Source organism: Cynocephalus volans, chromosome 15 (assembly GCF_027409185.1).
Source record: "Cynocephalus volans isolate mCynVol1 chromosome 15, mCynVol1.pri, whole genome shotgun sequence".
NCBI classification, from domain to species: domain Eukaryota; kingdom Metazoa; phylum Chordata; class Mammalia; order Dermoptera; family Cynocephalidae; genus Cynocephalus; species Cynocephalus volans.
In genome coordinates this window covers 77,248,666-77,262,127 of record NC_084474.1, presented here as the reverse complement: position 1 = coordinate 77,262,127, position 13,462 = coordinate 77,248,666, and the positions used below count along the sequence as shown (strand labels likewise).

Genomic DNA, 13,462 nt, shown 5'->3' with positions numbered 1-13,462 from the left:
TCTCAAGATCTTAATTATATATGCAAAGGTCCTATTTCAAAATCAGTTCACATTCACAGATACTGAGGTTTGGTACTTGAACATATCTTTATGGGGAAGATAATTCCACCCACCACATCAACCAAAAGCTGAAGTTAGTATTGTAATTCTAATGTTTAATATTGTTGGTAGAGAATAAAGCAATAGAGAAAATCTTTTGGGTTGCCTGTCTCTTGGTACTCTGAAATTTCTACTTCTTTGCTTATTTTAAAAGAACTGAGGGGGCTGGCTGGTTATGTCAGTTGGTTAAAGCAAAGTCTTATAACACCAAGGTCAAGAATTCGGATCCCTGTATGGCCAGCCACACACACACACACACACACACACACACACAAGAACTAGAATAACCGCTATAACTTCTGTGGAGGGCAATTTGGTAACCTCTAACAAAATCACAAAGGCGTATGTCTTTTGAGTGGAAGTTCTTTTTATAACTTTTTATTGAGGCATAATATACACAAAGAAAAGTACACATATCATAGGGTACACCTCTATTAACTTTCACATACTGAATAGACTTAAGTAAGCAAAATCCAGATCAAACCCCTTTCATGTTTTACTACTGAAAGGATAACTAATATTGTGACTTTTGACAGAAAAAGTTAGTTTCATCTGTTTTTCTACTTAATACAAAAGGAATTATATATTTTTTATATCTGGCTTCTTTGCTTCATATTATGTTTGCAAGATTTATCCCTGCTATTGGGTATAATAGTTGTACATACTTTTTGACCTAGTCATTCCACTTCTACAAATTATTCTACATCTACAGTGCCCTGTGTGTGAAATGACATTTGAACTGATTTATTCATAGCAGTTATGCAACAGCAAGAGAATGGAAACAAATGTTCAATAGAGATCTAGTAAAATACACCATGTTATGTCAACAGAATGGACTACTACATAGCTGAAAAAAGGGAGGGAGCCTTTTCTGTCCTCATATGGAAAGATCAGTCAGACTTGGTCTTAAATGAAAAAGCACAGTATAGAACAGAGTGCACAATATGTAACCATTTGTGTAAATAAGGGGGAAATAAATACACATTTATACAGTATAGATCAGAGATTAGAAAACTATGACTTTTGTGCCAAATACAGCCCACCACCTGTTTTTCTACATAAAGTTTTATTGGAACACAATCATGCCCATTCCTTTCTATATTGTCTGTGGCTGCTTTTACACTACTGTGACAGAGTTGAGTATTTATCATCGCCAGACGGATTCTTTTTAAAAGCCACAATAAGTCACTCCTGTGTTCAAAACTCTGTGATGTCTTTTCATCTCACTAATAATAAAAGCCAAAAAACTTCAAACTGAGGCCACAGCCCCACAGTATCTGCTCCCAGTGTCTCTGTTCTCATTGGCCTTGCTGTCCTCCCCTTCCCTCTTCCTGCATCTCTCTTTTCCCAGATATATATAATGTCTATTAGGCCTTTGCTCAGATTTCTCACTCTGTTTAAAATTGCATTCTTCCCTTCCCTTTTTCTACTTTATATTTCTCTGTAACACTTACCACTTTTTAAGAAACATATGTATTTGCTTTATTGTCTTTCTCGTCCCACTAGAATTTAATATCCATGAGTATATTTTTATTCTTTTTGTTCACTGCTGCATCTGCAGTGCTTAGCATAATGCCCAGCACATGATAGATGCTCAATAAACACTTAACAAAAGTTGAACTAATAAACTGTAGTTATCCAAATCAATCAATAGCTTTTGTTTTTTTTTTCACTAGGACTCCTCTCACATTCTGATCATTCAGTGCATGTTGTTGCCTATTTCAAAGTAGTCAAGTAACTGCTGTCATTTTAGAGAAGCCATTTTCTGTAATTCTGTGATAGCAGCAAACATTTATTGCTACAGTTCTACGATATAATACTACTACTTAGGTATTATTATTATAATTACTCTCCAGATGAGGAAATTAGGACCCGGAGAGGGGAATAATTTGCTCAAGATCATCTCTACGTGGGAAATGGCAGGGCTGGGTACAGAGCCTGCGTCCTTAACTTGCAATCTGCTGGCTCGCTCTTAGCTCGTTTTGTTTTCTTTTTGGTAGTTGACTTGTTTTGGTTAAGCCATCAGTAGAAAGCTCTTAAGGTTCAAAGCCAGAACCTGTAAAAGGCCACGTGCCTTATCTCCCTCCAGTCCAGGACAGAGCATTTTGCTTTTGAATCCCACAAGGCGGGAAGCAGCTGGCAGGCGTCGGGAGGGGCGGGGAGGAGACGCCAAGCCCCGCCAGCCAATCAGAGCGCGCGGAGGCCTCCCTTCCCCCTCCGCCCTCCACGCGCCAAATATCCAAACAGGACTGCGCACCGCTCCTGCTGTCTCCCTCCGCCGAGTTCAGCGAGCCGGAACTATATAAGGAAAAAAGAAGTCAGCGTTCTCCCTCCTCTCTCCGCCCAGGTCCTCGACACTGTCGGCATGTGTTCCTTTCCACTTCGACCCGGCCTCCTTCGCTTAACGTATGGGAAGAAAATTTCGAGCCCGCCGCTTTAGGATGGCAGCTCGAGCGAGGCAGACGGCGGAGGGATTCCGGGCGCATGCGCTGCGGCTGCTGGCGCGGAGCTTGTGGCGCCAAAATTCGGAGAGCGGAAGAACCTGGGAGGCTGCGGTCCGGAACTCTGGGCCTCTCCAGCCGCGGACGCCGGGACCGACCGGGAGAGAAGATGGTGGTTCTCCGCGGCAGCTTGGAGCTGCACAGCCCCTCCGCTACCTCGGCCACGGACTCTCTGGACCTGTCCAACGAGTTCCTTAGCTTGGAGGAGGTCGGCAGGAGGAGGCTCCGCTCGGCCAGCGCCGCAGCGAAATCCGCCGTCCCCGCGGCCGCCGCGGGCGTGAGTACCTGCCTGGGGCGGGCCCCCTGGGGCCGTGCCTGTGGGGACTGCCCGTGGCGCTGCGCCCGGAGAGGCCTGCGGTGGGCGGCACCGGTCGGGGTGACTGTTAGGGGTTGTGTGTGTGTGTATGTGTGTTGGTGGAGGACAAGTGAAATAGAAGGCTTCTCGTAATCGGAGCCCCACGGGGTGTGGGTCGGGTCGAAGAGACTGAGCTGGCTGGAAGCGGCCTAAGCAGTTGGTTACCACCTACTTTTACGCAAGAGGAAACCGAAGCCCGCCAGAGCTGGAGTGCAGTTTGGGGCTGAGCCGTGGTGGTTTGGGCTGCCCCTCACCCCCAGCTGACCAATCGCCCAGGCTCCTGCCCTAGGTTCGCATCAGTCGGTAGAGTGCAACACACGTTTACCGACTGCTTGCTGTATGCATACCAAAAGTTTTAGGGGCTACGAGATAGACAGGTTGTAATTCAGGTTCTCTGACTTCCAGTTACGATCCAGAGGGGTTCTGTAATAAGAGCGCAGTGAATCATACCAGGTTGCATAATGTTGGGATGAAGACCAACATTTCGTGTACATTTCCTTCACTTCAGACTCATAACAACCCTTTCCGAATGCATAGTAATGATATCTGTTTGACAGTTGAAGAAGCGGACTCAGAAAGGTTAGGGTAAGTGGTAGATCTAAAATTGGAGCTTAGATTCTCTGCTTCCCAAATCTTTCCCTTTCTGTTATATCATGCTGCAGTTATAAACTGTTATAAAACAGTTTGCAAGGGAGTAGAGTCCTCTTGAAAGACGTGCTTCTCCTGGGTCTGAAGTACAGATAGGATTTTTGATGGGCAGAGTTCAGGCTGAGGGAGAGTCTCTCCCCTTCCCATCCACCTCCCCATCCCAGCTGCTGAAAAAGGCATGGGTGGAGGAGACATCATTCACAAAAGGTTGGAGAAGTTGAGGAAACAACACTAGTAAAGTTAAGGCTGTAGGTAGTATAGTCTAGCTGGAGTGAAGGTGTTGGAGTGAGGATAGGCTTGGGAGTAGGAAAATAGGACCCGGAACTTGGAAGTCAGAGTGAGAGACTTAGGGGAGGTGAGTGGTGGGAGTGACAAAGCATAGTCCTCAATAGTCCAGACAGACTGTTTCAAGGTCTTGTATTAAGGTCTTTTATTAAGACCTTGTGTTAAGATCACTGTATGAAATTAATTGTCAGTATCTTTTGTGGTTGCCCCCTACTGATTACTCCTCTATCAAGGGGAATGGGTTGAAAGATTATAGTCACTTCAGTCTCTGAAATTATAATTCTGAATTGAAAAGACAATTTCCTGACTTTCAGGATTTGTTTCTCAATCATTCGCAAGAACTGGCAGAAATCTGGAGAGGCCAAACAATTTTGCACTGAACTCAGGTCACTTGATTTATTAACCTGTGTTCAGAAAAGCTAATTATTTCAATAAGTGTTGAATGTTTATTATGTTCAGGATAATGCTAGATCCTGTGACTTTAATGGTGTATTGAATACTGGTTAAGTACATAGGCTCTTAAGAGAGCTGTTAGTTTTGAATCGCAGCTTACCAAGCTTACCAATAATCAGCAGGTTTCTACACTTGTTAAATGGGGTGATACCCACCACAAGTGTAGTGAGGATTAAATGTGATCATGCATGTAAGAAGATTAATTGAACATTTGGCATATAGTTAGGATTGTCAGTCACTGCTAGCTATTGAGACTATAGTCATATTTAGTTAATGACCACTCCATCTTTTCAGTTCTTCAGCCAAAAACCTTAGAGTCATCATTGACTTCTGTCGCATCCAATGTGTTACCAAATTCTGTTGACCCCACTCCTCATGTCCTCCATTGTTGCCATGCTGGTTCAAGCCATTATCTCTTGCCTAGATTATTAAAATAGATTCTTGACTGGCCACCCTGTTTTCCACCATTATATATATTTATTATGCCCCCTTCCCCCAATATTCAGTTCTCAATACAGTGATTTTTTAAAAAAGTCAAAATAGTTGATCACTCCTCTATTCAAAAATCCTCTAGTAGGCCGGCCCGTGGCTCACTCGGTAGAGTGCGGTGCTGATAACACCAAGGCCACAGGTTCGGATCCTATATAGGGATGGCCCGTTTGCTCACTGGCTGAGCGTGGTGCTGACAACACCAAGCCAAGGGTTGAGATCCCCTTACCGGTCATCTTTTTAAAACAAACAAACAAACAAAAAAAACCCCAAAAATCCTCTGGTGACTCCCTGTCTAACAGTAAAAATTTAAAAGTTTGGGAGCAGCCCTATGCCCCCTTGCCTTCTTCCTTTTATCTCTATAATGACATCCTCTTTTATCCCTTTACAAAACCCACTCTATTCCAGCCATGCTGGCATAGCTGCTTCTTGAATGCAAGGACCTTTGCGCTTGCTCTCCCTCTGCTGGGAGTACTCTTCCTCTGGATACTGCATGACCTGTTCCTTGACTTCCTTTTGTGTTTTTTTAGAATAAAATAACAAATAATTTGCCTAAATTCACCTTAAAGTAAGCTGTAGAACTGTGATTCAAATTTAGGAGCCTATCTCCTTCAAGTCTTTGCTAAAATTTCACCTTTTCAATGATGCTTACCCTAAACACCCTATTTAAAATTACAACCACTCCCCTTGACATGCCCCTTTATTCTGCTTTATGTTCTCCTAGCATTTATCACCTTGTAAGATATTATATAATTTCCTAATTTTTAAAATATTTTTATCTCTCTGCAAATCAGAATGTAACTCCTTAGGGATTTGGATTTTTACTTTTTGTTCAGTATTGTATTCCTAGTACCTGGAACAGAACTTAGCATGTAGTACATGCATAATAAATACTGTTTTTTATTGTCCTTGCTCTAAAGAAACATAGTCCAGCAGAGGAGACCTAACACAGCAGAGACTATTTGCCATTTGTGCCATATTAATGGTATATGATGTTTGAGCAATTAGAATGCTCTTAGCTGGACATTATAGGGTGGAAAGAATTTTTTTTCCCAGGCCTGGGTTTCCTAGTAAGTCTTATACCTTGTTGAGACAAAGTACTCCTCCCTTCTATAAATCAAGTCAAATATGTAGATCAAATTGTAATCAGAAGTTTACTTAGGCAAAAAGGGATTGGACTAAAAGAAATGGATAGTCCTGAGAGGTAATACTGTGTATTTTATTCATACTGACAAAGGCCCATTAATACCAAAAATGAAACATACTTTTGTGATTGGAATATTTTCCAATTTGGGAACTTTACATTCAGTACATACATTTGATTGGATTATACCTTGCCTTGTTTGTTTTTTTAAAACATCAGTCATGCATTTCAGAGACTTAACTCCTTGATCTTATTTGAATATTTCCTTGTCTCTTCAGCCACATATTTATTAACAGCATTTCTTGTTGTAGGTTACTTTTATAGATGGTTAAATTTATTCATACTAATCCATTAATTTGAATTTTTCTTAGTCTAATGTCAGAGGCTGACCTTATCTTCAAGTTCTGAAGGTACCCAAAGTTACCTAATTATTAACTACATCCTACTTTTACGTTTTGAATATGACATCACTTAGCTGGGCTTACCAATTTGTGTTTTTGTTTTTTTCCTGACTTTTATGTATTCCCCAATTATTGTGGTGGTGTGTGTTTTTTGTTTGTTTGTTTCCTTTTGCCCCAATTTTAAAAGTGGGATGTTTATTTTTTAAACTTTTATTTCATCCTACCTTGTGGGTTTGCATGTCTTTTCTGTGGTTTCTTTTTCTCCAGAGATTAGCCATTGCCTATTTACATAAGTTCACTACTCTGAGGCTCTTTGATTTCCGTAAATGTAGAGTTGTTTCTCATGCTGAAGAGTCACTTACAAATGGATAGTAGGGTTTTTGTTTTTTTTTATTGGTGATGATTAAATATTACTTTTGTGTTGTTACGTTTTTATCCTTCCATATGTTGTTAGGTAAAATAAAACATGCCGTGGTATGTAGAAGGTACTACTTCCTAAAATTGTATGTTTATTTTAAAGTCTGGAAAGGTATTCCAAACTCAACGCTGATGTGTACAACATACAGGAGATTTTTAAAAACTTGAAGTATAACACAACATAGAAAAATGCAAAGTATTTTGAAGCATGGATAGGGAGATTTCGACATGTGGCGATGAGTGGTGCTTCCTGGAGTTGGGTGATATGCATGGCAGCTCTACATTCAAGCATAAGCAAGAAAGGGCCCTTGATTTTAGATTTAGAAGTTACAACTTTATTTAGGAAGCAGTGAGGAGCTAGAATGGGGATCTGATGAGATAGAGTTCAGGATGGATTATAGTCAACAAATCTAGAGCCTTGAAGACCAGTTAAAAGATTCTAATAGTAATAGCTACTATTATATAGCAGTTGCTATGTGCCAGGAATGATACCTAACAGACAGACATGTACATTTGCCCTATGAAGTAAATACTACTATCCTTATTACAGATATTGAAACTAAGGCACAGAGACCTTATGTAATTTGCACAAGATTACACAGCTCTAAGTGATGTGCCAACAATCAAACCTAGGCACTCTATCTCCAGAGTTTGGGTTCTTAATATACTGTTATCACAATAGACCAAAACAGAAAATTGCAGTTTAAATTAAGGTGATACTAGTAGAAATGGAGAGAAAAATGCCAAAGAATACAGCAAGGTGTCTGAGAGTTGTTTGGATACAGGGAAGGAAGACTTGTTTTCCTAACAAGAGGTGAGCAGTAGACCGTTAGGAATATTATGCCAGAGTTTGGTAATAGGTTAGTATCTCTGAGTATGAATAGAAAAGAGCAAAACAGAAAAAGAATTAAGATCTGAATCAATTGCTATATTTTAAAGGTGAGAAGAGGTTGAATCATGTAACCAAGAGTATCATGAAAATCAAGGGATCAAAGCATTTTATAAAAAGGAGTGATCAACTCCATAGAAGTCAGAGAGGTAGAGAAAAGGCCATTGGATTCAGCTATGGGGATCTACTGAGAGAGCTGTAGAGATAGAAATCAAATTGCTGAAGTTCATGAAATGGTTACATGGAGAGGAATTGACTGACCACTCTAATGTTTAAAGAGGAAGTTAAAGAGGGATATCACAACTATGCTTGTTACAAAATGTATACTATTGTGCATTAAAATATGCTCTGTTCAAGCTTTTAAGGAGCCCTAAGTCTGGATAAGTACATTTTGTAAGTCGGTATTACAACTGTGGTTTTAAAAATATTATTTAAGCCTCATTTGTTGAATTGATATTTGAATTGACTTAACCAACGCCCCACCTCCCATGTTTTTTTGTTATGAATTTAAAGCTTTAATAAGCTTGGTCTTTTGTCAGAAATAACATAGAATATGTCCATCGTGCAATCGTGCCTCCTTTTGGGAACATTTTTTGTTATTCTATTGTTGCCTGTTCTCTATACTAATTTACTGATTCTGCAAGGTCATAACAGACTTAAAATTTAACAAAATGTATTTTCTTCCTCTCTTAAAACTTCACTATTAAAGAACTATCAGTGCTGTCAGTATTTAAGAAGATTTTAGCCAAAGAGTAAATGAGGACACTACCGCTCCAGGTTTAGTTTCAGATTGTTTGTTTACCCTTTGTTTCTTTTTACTTCTTAAGAATTTTTTTTCTTGTGAAAATATAAAAAATAGTAAGTGAAAGTCCCTCTCTCTGTCATCCAGTAATTATCTCCTGGGAATTAGTTTAATTAGATATATTAAAATGTGACTTTGGTTTAATAACTGCTAGTTTTCCTTAGGAAATGAGATGTACACAAGATAATTCATCTAGTGGTATTTATTACATCAGAAAAAATTGCAGACAACTTAAATATAATACATTAAGCACTTTATTAAACAGATTCATGTAATGGCTGAAATACTATTGATTCATGTTGAAAGATTTTTAGAATAATATTTAATGACATGGAAAAATGTATTACTAGAAAAAAGGTTATAAAACATATATAGTATTATCTCAATTTAAATATCAAGTGAGTGTTTATACATTGGAAAAGAATGATTTATGCACCATGAGGTTAATAGTGGTTGTTGTCTGTAGATGGATGGAATTAAGGGTGACATTTTCATCTTGCACATTTTCATCATGCATTTCTTCATTTTTTTCAATTATAATGGGCATGTATTACTTGTATTTTTATTTTTATTTATTTATTTATTTATTATTTTATTTTATTTTATTTTTTGTCGTTTTTTTGTGACCAGCACTCAGCCAGTGAGTGCACTGGTCAGTCCTATATAGGATTCGAACCCGCGGCGGGAGCGTCGCCGCGCTGCCAGCGCAGCACTCTACCAAGTGCGCCACGGGCTCGGCCCATTACTTGTATTTTTATATTGCATTTATTGTATAAGAGAATCTTTGACTTGCATAGCGAGTGGCTTGTGTTCCTCTCTAAGCACCAAGCAGCAAAAAAGGCTATCCTCAACGGTGTAGAGAAAAAAAAAAAAAAGTTTTTTGGGGGGAGTTCCCAATATAGAGGTGCACACTGAATTTAAAAATATCAGTAATTTTCAAGAACATTTCTAAATTTAAAAAAAAACATTTCTTATACAGGTTGCGTATCCCTGCTTGAGACCCAAAGTGTTTTGGATTTGGGGATGTTTGCAGGTACTTAACTGGTTGAGCGTCCCTAATACAAAAATCCAAAATCCGAAATGCTCCAAAATTCAAGACATTTTGAATGTTGACATGACATTCAAAGGAAATGCTCATTGTAGCATTTCAGATTTTGGATTTTTGGATTAGGGATGCTCAGACCTGTACTACTTATAAGATGAAGTCTTCCAAGTTTCTCAGAGAATCTCTTTTTCCACCATTATACACTCCCCTCCATGGAAACAAGTCTTTTTATTATACTCAGGAATATGGTGGCATTTACTTTCTATTTTATTGTAGCAAAATAAACATAACAAAATTTACTATTTTAACTATTTTTAAGGGTACACATTAAGTGCATTCACATTGTTCTGCAACTATCACGACCATCTGTCTTCAGAACTTTTTCATTTTCCAAAACTGAAACTCTGTACCCATTAACACTAACTCCTGGTTCCTCCCTTCCCCCATTCCCTGGCAACTACTGTGCTACTTTCTGTCTCTGAATTTGACTACTCTAGGAAACTCATATAAGAAGAATTGTATAAATTTTTCCTTTTGTGATTTGCTTCTTTCACTTAGCATAATGTCCTCAAAGTTCATCTATGTTGTAGCATGTGTTAAAATTTCTTTTCTTTTTTGAGGCAGAATAACATTCCATTGTATGTACCACATTTTATTTACCCCTTCATCTGTCGATGGACACTTGGGTTACTGCCTCCACTTTTTGGCTGTTGTAAATAATGCTGCTGTGAACATGGTGTACAAAAATCTGTTGGAGTCCCTGCTTTTGCTTCTTTAGATATATACTAGAAGTGGAATTGCTGGATCGTATAGTAATTCTGTGTTTAATTTTTTGAGGAATTGCCACACCATTTTACATTCCCACTAGCCATGCACAAGGGTTCCATTATCTCCACCTCCTCACCAACACTTGTTATTTTCTTTCTTTTTTTTTTTTTGTAAGTAGCCATCCTAATGGGTGACCTCACTGTGGCTTTGATTTGCATTTCCCTAATGACTGGTGACTTTGAGTATCTTTTCATATGTTTATTGGCCGTGTGTGTGTGTGTGTGTGTGTGTGTGTGTGTGTGTGTGTGTGTGTGTGTGTGTGTGTGTGTGTGTGTGTGAGAGAGAGAGAGAGAGAGAGAGAGAGAGAGAGAGAGAAATGTCTATTCCAAGTTCTTTGTTCATTTTTTAATTGTGTGGGGGTTTTTTTGTTGAAATATAGAAGTTCTTTATGTATTCTGGATATCAACCCCTTATCAGATATATGATTTACAAGCATTTTCTCCCATTTTTTGGATTGCCTTTTCACTCTGTTGATAGTGTCTTTTGATGCACAAAAGGTTTTAATTCTGTTGATGTCTAACTTATGTATTTTTGTTGTTGTTGTCTGTGCTTTCATTGTCATATCCAAGAAATCATTGCCAAATCCAATGTCATGAAGTTTTCCCCGTTTCCTTCTGGAAATTCCTAAATAGTTTTGTAGCTCTATATTCTCTTGTATAGTTTTAAGTTACTATCTATGATTTCTGCCCCCACCCCCATTGGTTTAAATAGTTACAAAGGATGTAATTTCTGTCATCTTTTGATGTTGACAGTTAAAAAGAATAAAACTATAACATCAGACTTTTATGTGTATCCACTGGAATCTAGAAACATAGTTATTAGGTATATCATGGTATGTTAAAAAATAGTACATGAGCAAGCTCTTTTAGCAATCAAATGTTACCTTGATTCTTCTTCTCTTTTAATTTGCATTCAGTCCATTTAACTAACAACATTTTATCTTGATGTAAAATATTTTTATGCTTGGAAGTCATTTATCAATTATCTTTTTGTACCTTTAAAACAAAATTTGATCCCCCCCCCACTTTTCTGTGCCCATAGGGCTCCAAGAAATAAAATTATCATGGATTGAGTTATCATAGTTATTAATACTCAGTCAATCAAAACAATAAAAACACTGTCCACTTTGATTAACATAGAATGTAAGATTTTATTAGATTTCATATGGTTGAAGTCCCTCTACCCACCCAATTAGTTTATACATCTATGGATGTATGAGGGTACTTCAAAAAGTTTATGGAAAAATGGAATTAAAAATCATATGAATCTTTCCATGAACCTTTTAAAGTACTCTCATATTTTGTTGATGACATTGTTCTGCATCAATTCCATTGTTTTTTTTTTCAATGTAAGCACTGATAAATTGTTCATATAAATAAGTAGTAATGAAAGGAGTTTTGTTTAGAAGTACCACTCAGTTTTTCTGGCTTATGCATAAAAAATCACTTGCTGAAAATGATTTTTAATGATCTCTTAGCTTTATTAGGTTTCCTTTCAATTTTGTTGAAAAGAAAGAATTGGAAACCACCTAAAAAGGGAAAGGATTCGTTGTCCTGCTTAGTCATTCAATTTCCTAACACCTACAGCAGTGTTTTTCTCTGGCTTTAGGAAGGTTTTTAATGCCTTGAGGCAGTTCACAATAATAAAATTCAGAGTGGGTGAGAGATACGGCTTTCTTTTGTGAAATGGGAGAAAGGCAGATGAATGGGATGCCTTGTGCCTTCTCAGGCTAATCAGTTTTAAGAAAAAGTACATATGTAAGTTGAGAATCTGGAAATAGATTCCCTTAAAATATTCCTTGGAAAGTCTCACGTTACACTACACTGATGTAAGGTGTAGCTATTCATTTTAAAAATAATACACCTGGGGCTGGCTGGTTAGCTCAGTTGGTTAGAGCATGGTGCTGATAACACCAAGGTCAAGTGTTTGGATCCCCGTACCAGACAGCCACCAAAATAATAATAATAATAATAATAATAATAATAATAATAATAATAATAATAATAATAAACCTACCTACGTAAGTTGAAGATATTCTTTTTCCAAACATCCTTAAATGTAATTATACTGATAAAGATGATGACAAGGGCCTGCCCGTGGCTCACTAGGGAGAGTGTGGTGCTGATAACACCAAGGCCACGGGTTCGGATCCCTATATAGGGATGACTGATTAGCTCACTTGGGAGAGCGTAGTGCTGACAACACCAAGTCAAGGGTTAAGATCCCCTTGCCAGTCATCTTTAAAAAAAAATAAAAAATAAAAAAAAATAAAGATGATGACAAATCATACACATCATTTAATATTTTATGAATTATCTAATTTTTACACAAATCCTTGTGGTGTAAGTATTCTTATTTTACTTGTGAACCAACCAAATAGTCTGTCCAAAACAAAATTAAATGCCCTGATAAAACAAAGTTAAACACAGAGTAAAGCCAGCCTGGAGGTCTGTGGGGATGGGAACTAAAATGTTTCATTTTTCCCTAAAACACTGCCTGTTTTTCTAAAATGATCAGTTTTCAGAGTAGTAAGGCATCAAATTACAGAATTATTAGGTACTTCTGACTTCTGATGTAAAAATACCCTTTATACAGTTTCAGGGAGGTGTGCATGAACTTTTGAATACTTTGTGACACAGTCTCTAAGCTCATAAGACCACACTAACTTAGAGAACTAGTCTAGTCTGCTCAGCAAAAGGAAAGTTATGTAGAGCTCTGTGGCTTAACATACCTAAACATTTTTTTAATTCAATCAGTCCATTACCTGGGTGAAACTCACAAAATATGGTAATAGCTCCTTCTTGTTGTCCAAGCCAAAATTACAGTTCTTTTTTATTATTATTACTATATTTATCATTGCACAATGTAATAATTTTTTGTGGCTTTTTACCAATTTCTTGCTAACCTCCTACCCCTTCCCACCTCTGGTGGCCTCAGTTCCACAAAATTACAATTCTGATAGTCCAGTTATTTTAAAGTTGTTGCCAGTTGTTGGGTGACAGATAATGTTTTGTTGTGTGTGTTGTGTGTGTGCGCTCACATGTATCTTTCTAAGGTGTTTCTAATTTCTGTAGTCTTAGAATAAATGAGTACCTACTATTATGAA

The 13,462-nt window shown here is 38.0% G+C and overlaps 1 protein-coding gene across 1 annotated transcript in view; it reads left to right on the top strand.

Moving 5' to 3' along the window:
- Positions 1–2,709: 2,709 nt before the first annotated feature.
- The window catches only part of ATAD2 (ATPase family AAA domain containing 2), a 58,961-nt gene continuing 48,208 nt past the window's right edge, over positions 2,710–13,462 (top strand). Inside the window, exon 1 of the mRNA XM_063079830.1 lies at positions 2,710–2,877. Coding sequence (XP_062935900.1) covers positions 2,710–2,877 — 168 coding nt within the window. The remainder of the gene's footprint in view (positions 2,878–13,462) is intronic.